General features: G+C 48.9%; 1 protein-coding gene across 1 annotated transcript; it reads left to right on the forward strand.

Annotated features, from left to right (window-relative positions):
* The first annotated feature begins 3,654 nt into the window (after positions 1–3,654).
* On the forward strand, positions 3,655–11,072 carry Rnf187 (ring finger protein 187). The gene is made up of 5 exons (XM_026780066.1): positions 3,655–3,686; positions 4,501–5,242; positions 6,375–6,467; positions 9,065–9,289; positions 9,970–11,072. Exons 1-5 carry the CDS (start codon positions 3,655–3,657, stop codon positions 9,970–9,972), a joined length of 1,095 nt encoding a protein of 364 aa, XP_026635867.1. The 3' UTR covers positions 9,973–11,072.
* Positions 11,073–15,820: the final 4,748 nt, after the last annotated feature.

The following is a 15,820-nucleotide window of genomic DNA, read 5'->3' on the forward strand; positions in this document are numbered from 1 at the left end:
CCATCACACAGAGGGTCCTGCCGCCACACAGAGGGTCCTGCCATCACACAGAGGGTCCTGCCACCACACAGAGGGTCCTGCACCACACAGAGGGTACTGCACCGCACAGAGGGTACTGCACTGCACAGAGGGTCTTGCAGGGGTTATCACCCACAACTGTCCTCAAAGACAGTTTTGGGCCATCTGATGAGATCTTCTTCCTCTCCCTTTTTAAAATGTACTTGCTTCAGTCTCCTCGTTTACAATGGCATGTGTTCCCTTCGTGATGCCCTGCTCTTCCAAATACTCCTCTTTAGAGAATCTCCTTTTCGGTTGCTATTTCAGTTTTTACCATTACAGCCATAGAGAACTGTACCAAACTGGTTGCTTTTATTCTGATTGTAAGGTAAATGGATAGGGACCTGCCATCCATCCACTTCCTTATCATCCAACCCACTTTAATTCCCTGTCTCTCATCCCTGCGAGGCTCTATCCCCCACTTCAGCGTCCGTCTAATCATTAACATCAGGGCACTATATCTATCCCCTTGATAGTTAATCACTCGTTCACTTCAGAGCCCCATAATCCAGTCATTTTTCATCTCCTACCATTCATCTACTCAGAGTCCTAGAAACAAAACCCCAGTTTGCTTTAGTCAGTTGGAGAGAACTGTTTCAGAAAGATATGGAGTAACTCAAACTCTTCACATGATGATTATTATTACGCTATTGTTGTTGTTGTTAGTTTATAGTTGTGAACGCCACAGGTATAGTTGAATTTTTAGTATCATATAATTTAATGAATTTTAAACATCTGAAATATTTGGGTTTTTTACATCTAAAATATTTAAAAGGTAGTAGTTATTAGGTAACTGGTTGGATGCAATTTTCTTTGAAGCAGAGTTATATTTTTATAAACAGTTTTGGGACTGGAGAGATGGCTCAGCACTTACGCAGCTCTTGCAGAGGACTAAGGGTGGATATTCAGGGCCCATGCTGAGTGGCTCACAACCTCCTATAACGCTGTTCCATGGTGTCCAATGCCCTTTTCTGATCTCTACAGGTTCCTACCGACATGGGTAGACACACACACATACACGCACGCACACACACACACATACATACATACACATAAAAATAAATACAAAATTTTAAAAGAAAAGATTCTAGTATAGATTTAAGCACAGGCATTAAGAGAGTAGAGAGGAAGCCAAAGAGATGGCTCAGAGGTTAAGAACACTTGAATTTGTTGTAGGGGACCCGAGGTCAGTTCTCAACATGTCCAGGGCAGCTCATGTCCGTCTATAAGTCTAGTCCTGACACCTCTTCTGGTATTTTTGGGTACATGTTCTCAAGTAGTGTGCATGCATCCTGCAGGCAAAATACTCAAACACATAAAAGTAACTATTTTAAAATTTAAACAATTTAAAAAAGGGAGAGAGGCTTAAGTAAAGAACTAAAGAACAGTAACCCACGCACTTGAGGGAGTGTGGACTTCTCAAGAGAGTTGCTGCGATTTTTAAGTCCAAAGGATAAAACAGTCTTCAATGATTATCCTACGCAAACAATTGAACACAAAAGGTGGCTCCTAGGCTAGGATGTATCTCAGTGGTGGGGGCTTGCCCTAGTGTATACAAGGCTCTTCATTTGATCCCCACAACTGAAGCTTCTGAAGGGCACCTCCTTCATGTGTAGTCATTCACTTTGCTATCTGTTTCTTCCACTCTCAGCCACACCTTGGCCATGGCTGTGCCAGCCTGGGTTTGCAGGATGCCGCATGTGGGCAGTGTCCAGGGTGCCCATGTGCTGTCCCAGCTTTCAGATTATAGTGTAGGTTTCCCCACTTCTCCTTCACGGCTTCCATTACTGCTGTGCTTTTGTTGTTTTGTTCGGTTTGGTTTTTCTTTTTAAGCCAGGGCTTTGCTATGTGGGTCAAACTGACCTCAAGTTCACAATTTCCTTGTCTTCATCTCCCAAATGCCAGGATTATAAACTGGGCCATTGTCTAGGATGCATAAGGCCCCAAGTCTGAGCACCAGACCTCAGCAGCAATTTGAGAACCATGTTGGATATGGCCATGGTCAGTTAGAAGAATGTAGAAGTGCCCAAATAAAACTGATTAAAAAATTTAATCTTGTAAAATTTATTATTATTATTAATTAGTGTGTGATGTGGTGTGATGTGTGTGTGTGTGATGTGTGTGGGCATCCATGTCACTGCGCTTGTCTGAGTGTCAGAGGACAGTTTTGTAAAGTTAATTTTTCCTTCCAACTCTACCTAGGTTTCAGAGATCAAACTCAGGTCTCCAGGATTGCACCCACTGGGCTGTTTTGCTGGTCCCAATTAGATTTTTTAAACGGATGCAAAAATATTTTCAAATTTGAATAACATATATATATATATGATATATACATATATATATATGCACACACATTCATATCATATCTGTTGAAGAGGTTGGCTCTAAACCTACAAGGCTAACAACACTTAAGGACATACGAATTTCTTAGACAAAATCTCACTCTGTTTCACACACGCAACACAGACGCGCGCACGCTCACACACTTACTACTTTTTTTGTGACAAGGTCTCATTGTGTAGTTCTGGCTGGCCTGGAACTCACTGTGTAGCCCAAATTTGCCTGAAACTCACAGAGTTCTGCCTGCTATGACTCCTGGGTGCTGGGGGTAAAGCGTGCACCACTATACCCAGCTAAACGTTGACATGCATACGTCATGAGGTTTACGTGCAAACGTCTATTTAATTTATTTTTTTCCAGATGACCCATGACACCCAACAGGCTATGAATGGGATATGCATATTTTTCTGTTGTTTAGGAAATGAACAGGGCTGCACAGCTTGAGTACAGATGTGGCTGCTATAGTAGTGTTCAGTACATATAAATGGCAGCGTCACGTTTACAATACATTTTTAATCTCAACTGAAGCAGGGTCCTGAGTTGTGGATAGCTGACTACACCTTCTTAGACAATATTCTTTGGAGTGCATTCTTGCAAAATTTGATATTGTTCTATATACGTATTGAGCATTTTTGGATTACATGAATACCATGTACGTGTGTGATGATTGTTCTTGGTTGTCAAAGTGACCACGTCTGGAGTTAACTGAAACCCAAGGGGCTTGGTACACCTATGGGAGATTTTTTTTTCTTGACTGAATCATTTGAGCTGGGAAAACCACCCCAAATTCAGATCTTGCCTGAAGATAAAACAGCCCCACTGGTCAGCCTTACAGACCAGGCACACACCTTTAATCCCAGTAGCCACACACTAGTTGCCATAGAAACCGGGCGGTGCATGCCTTTAATCCCAGAACTAGAGAGGATTATAAAATGGGAGGAGACAGCTATCAGTCTCATTCTGAGATTCCTGGAGGCAGGATCGCCATTTCGGACTGAGGTAGAGGTAAGAGTTAGTGGCTGGCTGCTTTTCAAGTTTTCAGGTTGAACCCCAATTTCTCTCACCGAGTTCTTATGAATTGTGCTTCAGTTCTGTTTCTCTAGAGAACCCTGAACAGTACACTTACCATTCAATTTCTTCTCTTTTTTACTATACATATACTGTCCATATTTTGGCATTGTCCAAGGCTTGCTTCTGTGATGTGTGACCTTGCATGTCCCTTCTTCACTTTCCCATGATGCATCCTTGCCTTCTAACATGCTGCCACATCCCACCCCCCTTGGAGGCTGGTAAGAACACAATCATTAGCACAAGTTCTTTTGGACACCTAGACATGGAGTTCATGGGCTGAAAGGTGTCTGCTTGGCTCCACCTGTACTGCAGGAGTGACTCCAGAATGGTTATCCCAGGTCCCTGGCACTGAGGGGGCATCCATCATCTCCACGACTTGGCTAAAGTGAAATGTGACACTTCGTGTGTGACTAAGGCTCAGAATGGCATTGCACTGGTGCTTAATTTCACATTTTTCAGATGAACCCTGGATTTGAGCATCGTCCCATATCTTCATTTCTCAGATCATTTTTTGGCTGTTATAACAAAATATCTAAGGCTGAGTAATAAAAACAAAGAAGTTTATTTGGCTCGTGCTGTGGTGACTGGAGGATGCGCATGTCAAGGACCTCTGAGCTGTGTTACAACACGATAGAAAAGTAGAGGGGGAACTGTCCGCATGTGAAAGGATCGAGCCCGACTCCTCATCTGAGCCAGAGGTCAAAGCACCTGGTATTTCCACCTTCACTTGCTGTCGCTGTCTTCATTAGCCTGGTCAGATTCCTATTTGACTACGTAAGCATGTTAATCATTTTAGGAGTTTCTGTCCACCTAACCTGTCTTATGCCACTTCTGGGTTGAAGGCATAGAGGTAAGTCACCCAAACCTTCAGTCACCCTGAATTTCAGGAACTGCAAGGCCTCCCCGGACAGACCACCTCCCAAGTTATCTACGGGAGATGGGCAACTATCTATGATATTAAGGCAGCATCCTGGAGTACGAATAGGACACCTGTCAGGATCTGGGTTTGGAGCCCACGACTGACACCATCAGGACAAAGAGGTGCAACTACCAGCACCAGAGTGGAGGAGTGCGCAGCTGCTCCGACCTGGGAGGGGCGGGGCGACGGGCGACTATTGGGACCCGAACGGAGAGAGTACAGCTGCTAGGACCTAGCAGGAGGAGCGCGCAGCTGCCAGGACCTGGCTGGAAGAACGCGCAGCTGCCAGGACCTGGACGTCAGAGCGCACGGCAACCCGAACCCCGCCCCGCGCGCGCGTGCCCGGCGTTGGCGCAGTCCGGGTCCGAGTCGTCGGCTGAGGCTTGTCCATCTCGCTCTCCGGCCGATTCCCGGCCTTTTTGCGCCCTCTCCGCCTGCGCCCCGTTGGCGCCGCCGCCCGTAGCCCTGGCGCTCCCCGCGGGCCCCGCTGAGGCCGTCTGCGCCTTGTGCCAGCGCGCGCCCCGCGAGCCGGTGCGCGCCGACTGCGGCCACCGTTTCTGCCGGGCGTGCGTGGTGCGCTTCTGGGCCGAGGAGGATGGGCCCTTCCCGTGCCCCGAGTGTGCCGACGACTGCTGGCAGCGCGCCGTGGAGCCCGGTCGCCCTCCACTCAGCCGCCGCCTCCTGGCCCTCGAGGAGGCAGCCGCGGCGCCGGCACGCGACGGCCCTGCCAGCGAGGCCGCGCTGCAGCTGCTGTGCCGTGCAGACGGAGATCCGCTATGCTCCGCCTGCCGCATGGCCGCGGGTCCGGAGCCGCCCGAGTGGGAGCCGCGCTGGAGGAAGGCGCTGCGCGGCAAGGTGCGCGAGGCGACCCCGCACACTGCCCACCTTTGTACCTTACTCACCTGGAGTCAGTCTCTCTCGATCTGGGCGCTGACCTCTTCCCTCTCCCGCATGCCATGGGTGTCCAGCATTCTCCCCACCCCGAGTCTCAGCCCTGCACCTTCCCTACCCCGGGGGTCCCTGCCGTGCCTAGTGTTCTTGAATCGTCCGTGAGTTCCGTCCTCCCTGATCTCTGTTATCTCTCTCCCGGACCCTGCTGTGATCCTCAATCTCTCATCTCTAGAGCATGCTCTTCTGCTCCAAGTCTCTGGTCTACCTGTTCCTTATCTCTATACCGCCTTTAGACATCCCCCCCCCCCCATTTCCTCTCAAGTCCCACTTCCCATTCCCCAAGGCCTCTCCCTCCTCCAATCCGGGTGTGACCTCATTGAGGCAAGCCCCGCCCATCTACTTGCTGGTTACCTGAGTGTGGACTTATGTCTGCCAGTTACTGCTTGCAACCCTCTGAGGGACTGCCGATCCACCTCATTCTGGAACCTTCTCTGCTGAGCTCTCTTGGTCATTGCATGTGGCTCTTGCTATTGGGTAGAAACCGCCCATTATGATCTGGGCAAAGCTGGAGCCCAGGAGTCCGGAGTATCATCCCTGGCCCACGGTAGCCAGGTAGGAAAACAGCGATGCCTGGTCTCTGCCCCATAGGAGAAACCACTAGCTTAGTGTGTTTGAGGGTGCTGTTAGCTTTGTATTCTGGAATGATGCACCGTGAACCCCAGAATAGGATTAGTCACTAATTAATGCAGTGTTGAGGTGGAGGCCAGTCAGTTACATCCGGGTCCCAACCTGGGGTAGGTACTCTGCCAGAACGTGCTGCTAGGGTTGTCTTGCAGTTTGTTGACCCTTTCCTAAACCAGCAATCTCCACAGAGACTAAGTAGGGTACATTCAGGAACGCCATTGTCTGGATCAAGCTGACACAAAAGGGGACCTACTTCAAAGGAAACCTGGAATTGTCTGCTGTGTGCCTAGTTCAGACAAAGAGGGAAGCGCAGGAGACCCCTTTAAACAAACAATTTCCAGCAGCCAAGGTCTGGACTGTTGACCTGGGTGTCCAAGTCCTTTCCAGTCTATAACCAGTTTTTCTCTCCCAGGAGAACAAGGGGTCCGTGGAAATCATGAGGAAGGACTTAAATGATGCCCGGGACCTGCATGGTCAGGCAGAATCAGCGGCTGCTGTGTGGAAGGCAAGTGGGGTCTCCTGGATATGGGGCAGGGCAACCAAACTGAACTGCTGTTTGCCTGGCTGTCCCGAGGAGGGGCTTCTGTGTGGACTTACTGAATGCCAGGGTACTCTCCTAGGACACAGTCTAGCCAGAAGTCAGCAGAGAACCTCTTTTCCTTCTTGTTCTTTACGTGAGGGTGGTTTGTAAGGTTCGGCTTCCTTTTCTGCACAGGACACTTAGTACTCTTGATTCTGACCAACCCCAGTGGAACTTGCTGTTTTCTGACTGTCATACAAAACCACAGACAGTTACTCCTCTGGAGGCTGGAAGTCCACAGGCAAGCCATGGCAAGTCCATATCTGGTCAGGGCTAGTTTCTGGTGGCCTTTCTTACTATATCATCACCTGGAGGGCGGGGCAGGAGTTCTGTGGGGGTCCCTTTTACTAGGGCACGAGTCGTACCTCTACTTTGGTAGGACTGACTACCTCCCAAAGACCCACCACTTTTAACCCCATCACCTGGAGGTTTCAGCACAGGGATTGAGGGGAGGGACACAAAAAGTTGGTACTGACCAGCTTGCCATCCTCTAGTGCCTTCCATGACATTCAAAACCAAGGTGACAACATGGATATAGATTTTTTTAAAAAAAAGGTTTATTTATTTTTGATGTGTACAGTGTTCTGCCTGCATGGCAGTGGAGGACAACATATCTCACTATAGATGGTTGTGAGCTGCTGTGTGTTTGTTGGGAATTGAACTGAGGACCTCTAGGAAGAACAGTCAATGCTGGGAAGTACATTCGATGCTCTTAACCTCTGTGCCTTCTCCCCAGCCCCCCAAGTTATAGTTTTTTAAAGGTTCTTTGTCAACAAAATCAAACATTGATTTAAACTCTGGTGACCTTTCCTTGGATATATTGATGTCTTTAGTTTCCATATCCTCCCGTCTGTTTTTTTATAAACATAAAACCAAAGTGTTTTTGTAGACTTACAGAAGGCCTGGAGCTCTCAGGTAGCCTGCACCTCAAAGCTGAAGCTGTCTGCTCTGCCCCTCACAAAAACTGGAAGGCTCTGAGGTTGTCCAGATTCCTAGGAATTCAGTCATTCCAAGGACAAGTTCTAGCACAGAGAGGTTTCAATACAAATATGAGGATCTTGCAGTCAGAGGGAGGAGCTTAGCCAGAAAGCAGTTAGCTGGTTAGCATTTACAGCTTTTTCAGAAAAATCCATTCTTTCTCAGGAGCGTGGCTGTCTCCTGTGTTGTGTGGTCCTGGGCCAGGATGAAGATCTTGAGTAAAGTTAGGAGTGTGCCTTTTTCTTTAGTTCTGTTGTCTGAAGTGGTGTTGCTGAGGGTGGCAGGATGGGTTTTTTTGCTCTTGGATTTACCAGAGGCTATCTTAGAAAAAAATGGCTGTGCATTCTGACAGGACTTTGGTCCCAGAGTTCATCTTTGGGAAGCCGTGAGTGGGGTCTTCAAATAACCTGAGCAGTGTGTTATGTGGGTTCTATGTCCAAGGACTTAACAGACTTCTGCTGGGAAACAGGAACATGACTGGTGGAAAGCTTGTCCAGCATGTGAGAGGCTCTGAATATAAGCACGCTAAGCACAGCACCACAAGTAGACGGTAGGCCTGTGGTTGTATGGTTGTTCTTGGTACATAGGCTTCTTTCTAGTCACAGTATAGTAGAGTAACTCTTTAGAAAGTATGGTGTCAGCAACTAGAGATGATCTGTAGCACATGGATGGATGCAGATAGGTATGTGCCAGTGCTATGCCATTTTGTAAGACGGGACTTGAATACACTTTGGTGACTTGAGGACGCTTTTCCTGGGACCACTCATGAAAGACTGTGCAGGGAGACAAAACATTGCCTTAATAGAAGTTCAAGTGGTATGAGTGGCCTTATGAGAAAACAACCCAAAGAAACAGTTACAGTCTAACAAATACACCGGGTTGGACGGAGAATGGCAGGTTGAGGACAAGTGGTTAATTCGGGAGGCATAAAAGAAAAGAATTATTTTATCAAGGTCTGTGCAGCATCTTCTCTACCTCCACTTCTCTCCTCAGTCAGAATGCCATTCCTTTTGCTTTGTACAGGGAGAGAGTTAGCCTTTCTCTGTTACCGTAGCAAAATTATCCAGGACTGAGTACTTTGTAAGGAAGGCGAGTTATTGGCTCTAGGGGCTGAGTGTCAAAGACCAAGGCTCTATCTGCTGGTCTCGAGTGAGGACCTCATGGTGCACGTGTGTGGACCCAGGATCGCTCTCTCTGTAAAGGCTGCCTTGGGAGCCAGCTGGTAGTAGCCTGTGAGACCAGCACCAGTCCTTCAGAGGGCTGATGGATACATCAGTGACCTAACCAATCCCTACCTCTTTAAGACCCTGTCAACTCCACCTCGCCACACTGGGACCAAGCTAACACTACCATGAGGGGCCACAGGGATGTCTTTGACGTGGAGATTTCACTTCTTGCTTAGGAAAACGATGCAAGAGAATCCTCCCTCACCTGTGATTTTTTTTTTTCCTTTCTGAGTAGATGGGGGTTCTCTTGTTTTGGACATAGTAGCCGTGGGTGTGAGCCAAGGTGGACTGTTGACCCTTCTCCCACTCACCCTGCAGGGGCATGTTATGGACCGAAGAAAGAAGGCCCTGACTGACTATAGGAAGCTTCGGGCCTTCTTTGTGGAAGAGGAGGAGCATTTTCTGCAGGAGGCTGAGAAAGATGAGGGTACCTCTGAGGATGATGAGCTGGCTGACCCAGCAGACCGCTTCCGGTCCCTCCTGCAGGCTGTGTCAGAGCTGGAGAAGAAGCACCGTAACCTGGGCCTTAGCATGCTTTTGCAGGTACCACCTGGGTGGGAATGAGCACCTCTCCACATCACATCTCTTTGGCCAGTTCAGAGCTCCAGTAAAGGAGCTTACCCTAAGGAAAGGTTGGAACCGTGGCCTACCTTGCCCCTGCTGTGGTCTAGGTCTGAAGGACAGGGAATGAGCATGAGCAGGTGGCTCAGAAAGTGGTAGGAAGGACCTTTGTGTTGAGGACGGTCTGAGATGACCCTGGTTCTCACATGGGAGGGATATTTTCAGCCCTCAGACTCCTAGGCAGTAGTAACCAAGACACCTTTTCTGTCTTCTCCCATCCTCATTTCTGCCCCAAGGGTTGGGCCAACACCTGAGGCCTGACAGCCCACTTGGCAGTCTGAGCCTGGGCTTGCAATGTGGCATCAGCAGCCACCCGTAGCTGAGTATCCCCCGTTCCACATACCCATTAGCTGTTTGGGGGTTCTGCAGTTCTGGGGGTAGTGGGTGCTGTACAGCCTTGGAGACACAGGCTTTGGACCCAGTTTAGATGGGTTGTCAAGTCACCTTGATTCTAGGTGTGTGTGCTCAGGGGAGCAGTATTCTGTCTTACTGCCTCTTTGGTCTCTTTCTGTGTATTTCTGTCTTGTCACCTTTATCCCTGTATTGCCCATCTACGTCTCACTGTCTTTCCTTTTTGTCTCTGTCTCTCCCTTTTCCTGCAGTGATGATGCTTGCACAGCAGGCTGGCACCCTGGAGCATGAGGCAGAAGGAACCACCTTCCACAGCTGGCCTGCGGCACCCCTACCTACATCTTTCAGGCCTCTCTGCCTGGTACCACCCTTCATCCTGGACAGGTCCCATCTCTGTCAACACTAAGAGCACGGCAGCCCAGATGAAGTGTCAGAGGTGCCCCGCTTTTGATCATCCATATAGTTCCATTTCTCAGCAGTGTTTTTAATTTTCTTTGGGGCATGAATGTGCTCAGGCCTATACCTGTTCCTAGTAGAGACCAGTCCTGGGATTTCTTTCCCAGTGTGTCCCAACCCTGCCAGAGACCACTGGAGAGCTCTGAAGGCCCTGCTTCTTGTTTAGCTATGGCTTAGGGCCTAGTGTGGTGATGTCACTCTAGTATCCAGGAACCAAACCTTTGTCATTGGTGCCCGTGACAGGGTTGACTCACCAGACATCCCTCAGCAAGGCTCTGGGACATGCCAGTTATAGTCAGCTTGTGTTAGTGCCAGGGAATAGAGATGCAGGAGGCCCCGAGGTATGGCTGAGAAAAAGAAAATGAAGCATTCTCCACCCTCTGGAGGACTGCTCCTTCCCTTTGGGTCTTGCTGTGCCAGATCCTGGGAGCTGTCTTCTGCTTTGCTTTCTTAGCCTCTTTCGTCCTGGCTTGTGCCCCTTGGGTGTCGCTGGCATCCCCAAAGTGCTCCCTACTGTTACCCCCCTCTTGTAGAAGGGACCTTCTTCCTGGCAGAAGAGCAGCAGAGTTGGCATATCCAGGCCACCTGGTTCTTTACTTGGCTGTGTTTTTGGCTTTTTCTCACCTCATATTTTCTCCAGTAGGTGAATTTCACAAAACTCGTGGCGTAGCGGTAGCGTGGTTGCCTGCAGCATTGTGTGTGTAGATATCTAGTCCAAGAAACAAAACCCAGCAGAGTGGACAGACACAGGCCAGGGGCCAAAGACACAGACCTATGTAGGTTCGGGGGTAGCAGCCCTCTATCCCCAGAGGCCCTGGCCTGGGGTGTAGTGACTGGCTCTAGCTTGACTTCCAGGGGGGCTGGGTTCTCAGTGCTGAATAAAGTGGTTTGCTCCAGCCTCTCTGTTTCCATACCTCCCGGTCTCTGTCCACACAGTGGCTAACCTCCGCTCCTGACCAGCTTCCAGGGTCTTTGATACTTGTAAAAGCAAGATAAGCAGATCGTCACTGAGACAGTCAGGGAGAGAAGTTAGGTGTCACTTTGAACCCAGTGTTGATTGTGGGGATTGCATCCAGGAAGCAGAATCCCGTGGCTAGAAGGGCCAAGAGACATCATGTCACGGGACTCTGGCTTAGCCCACCTGACCGGGTCCTGCCAAAGGGCTGGCCAGGTGAGCAGAAGCCTCCAGGGCTGGAAGATAACAGACTGGATGCCCAGGATGGACCTTCCCTGCAGGCCGAAGAGCTGCCCGAGTGCCAGGGAAGAACAGGAAGGCAGGAGCAGAGGTCCGGTGGCAGTGAGAGCAGCAGCCCTGAATAGTGTGCCCCTTCTCGACAGACTTGTGATCTCTGTTGATGACAAAAATGGAAATTAGACTAATCAAATGACAGGTAGAGAATGCCAGGCAGTGGACTGTCCACCCGTGTCTCAGACACCGTCCCTCTCCTGCCCCTGTGGCTCCCAGCAGATGTGTGAACCGCAGTCTTCAGTTGAGCACACCTCAGGTGTTCACCGGAGCTCTGCTTGCTGGTTAGTAACCTGGAATTCACACGTTCAGTCCACAGCGCTCTAATGACTGCCACATAGGACCCTTCCCCCTGCCCTTCATAACCCTGGTCACCTCCAGAATTTCAACCTCTGAGCACCTCAGCACCAGGACCCACAAGATCCTTCACTGGCCGCCTCACTGGAGAGGAATCTGCTATCCCTCTGGGTCCCTCCTGGCACTGGCCAGCTTTGTCCTCTTGCCCCGTTGAGGGAGCTGAATCAGGTCTGGTGGCAGATTACTTATCTGGTGAGGCCTGCTTCCTAGTTCTAGTTCATATAGATGTCCTTCCTGTGTGTTCACAGGGAAGAAAGAATGAAAGGTGGATCTCCTGAGTTCGAGGACAGCCTGCTGTGCAGAGTGGGTTCCAGGACAGCCAGGGCTACACAGAGAAACCATGTCTCTAAAAACAAAACAACACGCACACACATGAAAGGTCTCTAGGGTACCTAATAGAGCACTAATCCTATTTGTGAAGCTCCGCCCTTTTTACCATATTATCTCCTAAGGTCTCACCTTCCTAATGCCACCATTGGAGGAGGGATCTCACAGTGTCATAGCAGAAGCCTAAAGAATCCCAAAGAAGACATGCTCTGTTCCCTGCCGCTACTGTTGGGTGGATGTCAGCTCTCAAGAATTTGACAGATTTTGAGGCATGGTGACCCAAGGACATCCCTTCCCAGGTCCTCAAGTTAGTGTATACTTTGCTTCCCACACCATTACAAGGCAGGCCACTGGGGTTCCTTTCCTAGGGAGGTGGAAGGTCGTGGAAGGTGGATCCCGTGAGACAGAGAGATGAACTGGGTGTTTTCCATGAGTGGGGCTTCAAGGTACCATGGTAAGTACAAAACAGCTAAATTAAAGTGTCCATGCGGCCTGTAAAGATATGGTCATCTTTTTGTACTTGTCTGCAAAGGAAAGTCCAGTTTGGTGGTGGGCTACATTGATTTCACAGGTATCCTTTGTCTGCACCTGATCCGCAGGCTCCAGGTTGGATTTGCTGGGAGACCATGTTAGACATCGGGAATCTGGAGGGGTGGTTGCTTGTGGGATGGGAAATGCACAAGTTTGGGATGTGGGGAATGAAGAGAATACCAACTTCCAAAAGACACTGAGCGTGGTGGCGCACACCTTTAATCCCAGCACTTGGGAGGCAGAGGCAGGCAGCTCTCTGAGTTTGAGGCCAGCCTGCTCTACAGAGTAAGTTTCAGGCCAGGCAAAGCTACATGGTGAAACCCTGGTTTTGTTTTGTTTTGTTTTGTTTTAAGCCACACTGAGGAAGCTGAGGCAGGATGATTGTCATTACTTTAATGGCTATGTGGAACAGTCTTGTGAACCCCTCCTCTCCGCCCCACCATCCACTCACACACCAACAGCAGGGAGAAGCAGCAGAAAGTAATTTTGTTGTTTTTGCTAGGACCTTTCACAGATGGAAAATGGCCAGGTTTTAAGGCACATTCAGGCCTTGCTTGGGATTTCAAAAACAGTACTGTCATGTTGAGTATAAGAATACTGTGAACTAGTTTTATGTGGCTAGAGGAAATGGTGAGGTCAAAGTACAGAATACACTATAGGTCAGGGGCTTGGTGTGTGTGTTTCTGGTATTTCCCCCCACCAGTTGGATCCCTAGATGTGAAGCCATGTTCATAGATGAACAGGCTGACTATTCCAACATGCAAGTCATTTTGTTGGGCCTTGATCCCGGGGTTCTCTGGCAGCACCTCTCCATCAGATGAAGTTCTTAACTCCCTTTGGGGACTTCTGTGAGGATCTGGGCCAAACCTCTGGCATTTCTTTGTCAGTGAAAACTGGCTGTGGCTCCTCTGTCCTAATCGCTACATAGTGGAGACTGGCAGCAGCTGTCCCCAGGCAGGTCAGTTCAAAGGCCATTCTCATGCCCACCTAGTTTTCTAGAGCAGAAAACCCCAAATAACCAGAAGATTGTTAAAAACCAAGGGCAGGGCGGCTTCCACAGGTTTTATGCCACTTGATGCCCACGTGAGGTACTTTATTTCCATAAGAGAAGTTTAACCTAGAGATAGATAATTGAGTTGAACAGATTCTCTGTTAAACTGTCATTCATGAAAAAAAAAAATGTGCTGTTAAGGAATTTCTAGGAGACAAACGAGACTGCTGGCTTTAGAAGTGAAATAGCAAGTGAAACACCACCATTGATACAGTACACAGGCCAACCAGGCTTAGACTCTCACAGAACAAATAGTCGGGTTGTTTGTTTTGTTTCTTTGGTTTTAGTAAGATTGCATGTTGGGAGCTGGTGGGGTCTGAGCAAGGGCAGGCCAACTTTAGGGCTCCTTGGACAGGCGTGCAGGGATTGGATATGAGCTGTGGGTTGTCACAGGACAAGTATTTTTTCCCCGTTTTGCAGGGGCAGCATCTGAGTTCCTGTGGTTACTTTCATAAGTGTAAAGGCTGGTGTTCTGACGACTAGGTTCTAAAATTCCATTTCTTGCCCTTAGACCTCAGTCCTAAAGGACACGAGCAACTCTCGGGGTATGCTGCCATGTGTTGTTTTCACTTTGAACTCGTCCCCAGAAAGCTGAAAGTACAGAGAGGCTTTCAGTTTTCTGGCCCGAGGGAGGGGTTTCAGGGGTGTATGGTGGCCTCTGATTACAGAGCCAAGGCCAATACCCTGCTCCGTCCATCATGAAGGGTCATGCCTTCCCATCGTTGCAAAGGCTGGCTTTTTCTTTCCTAGACACAGGTCGTCTCCCCCACCCTGCCCCGTGGGTTTGGTAGATACATTTCTAATTCTTATTAGGTATCTTGAGGACAGGGGCACCCCCTCCCCTGTGGACAGCTCTGTATCCTGGCAAAGAAGAAAAATCACCTGTCTCCAACCCAGAAAAACAGGGATTACTGAGGAATTTACTCAGGTACCTGAGAAAAACGCATGCAAAGCATCACTCTTTTATAAAAATCCAGGTCATATGCAAATGAGGTGACTTCTTGGGCTCTTCTGATTGGACAAATCATCACAGTAGCCAATGGGACTTTCGGGTTGCCCGAGGAGCCGGCCGTTTGTTAGAGCCAGATAGTTATGCTATAAGCTGTTTATTTATGTCTGGTGGCCTGCTTCCTGCATCTGTTTCCACCTACGTGGGCCACAAGCATCTTGCTCGACTCCCTCTCCACCCCATTTTCCCATTGCGCTCAGGGCTCTGGTGACTCAGGTGTTGCAGCGGTTCTGCCCCTACAATCACCTCCAGCTCCGAGGTGCGAGGTCCGTGAGCTGCGGAGCTAATTACCGCGCAAGACAGTGCCTAACGCGGCACTCAGCAATGCAAGGATGTACTCTGGCACGGAGGTCTTGTCCACCCTCAGGACCCTTCGGTGAATACCAAAGGCTCTTTTCAGAGCCAACCGGAATGGCTGGGTAGCTTAATGGACAAGCTTCATGGACTCCTGACCCTAAAGCCATTTTTACCTGGGCCAGAGTGGGGAATTTCCCCCTGGTGACCTGGCGGAGGTATAACTGTGCAACTTGCTAGAGAGAGGTTTGTCTGAAACAAAACAACTGGGGTTCCTTCAAACAGTTCCTGGATTCTAAGCAGGTTCAGCTCTCTTGATGATTCAGGTGGGAGGCACTGCCCCTAGCTTTGACCCCGGTACTTAGGTCAGCCAGTGCTACAAAGTAAGACCCTGTCTCAATCTAATTTATTTTTATTTTAATTTATTTTATTTTATCTATTTATTTATTTATTTATTTATTTATTTATTTTTGAGACAGGGTTTCTCTGTAGCTTTGGAGCCTGTCCTGGATCAATCTAATTTTTAAAAATTGTATTGAGAGGTTGACAGTGACAAGCCAACTAATTCCGTGGCTCTCCCTCCACCGCAGCCCTCTGCTGTACTTGTCAAGCTGTATTTATTAACTTGTCAATCCCAGCACTTACCCATCTGCACGCTCGATATAGCTCCCGAGTGCTTAAAAATTAGTTCTGCTCCTGACTGTTGATACACGTCGAATACACATCATGCAATAATTTGAAAAGGTATACTTTTAATCAACGTTTGGGTTTGTCTTTGACTAGTTTTCAAGGCCAACGTCCACCCTTCTGTGCAGCTACACACTTCCCAGG

This window comes from Microtus ochrogaster, chromosome 7, assembly GCF_000317375.1.
Source record: "Microtus ochrogaster isolate Prairie Vole_2 chromosome 7, MicOch1.0, whole genome shotgun sequence".
Classification (NCBI taxonomy): Eukaryota; Metazoa; Chordata; class Mammalia; order Rodentia; family Cricetidae; genus Microtus; species Microtus ochrogaster.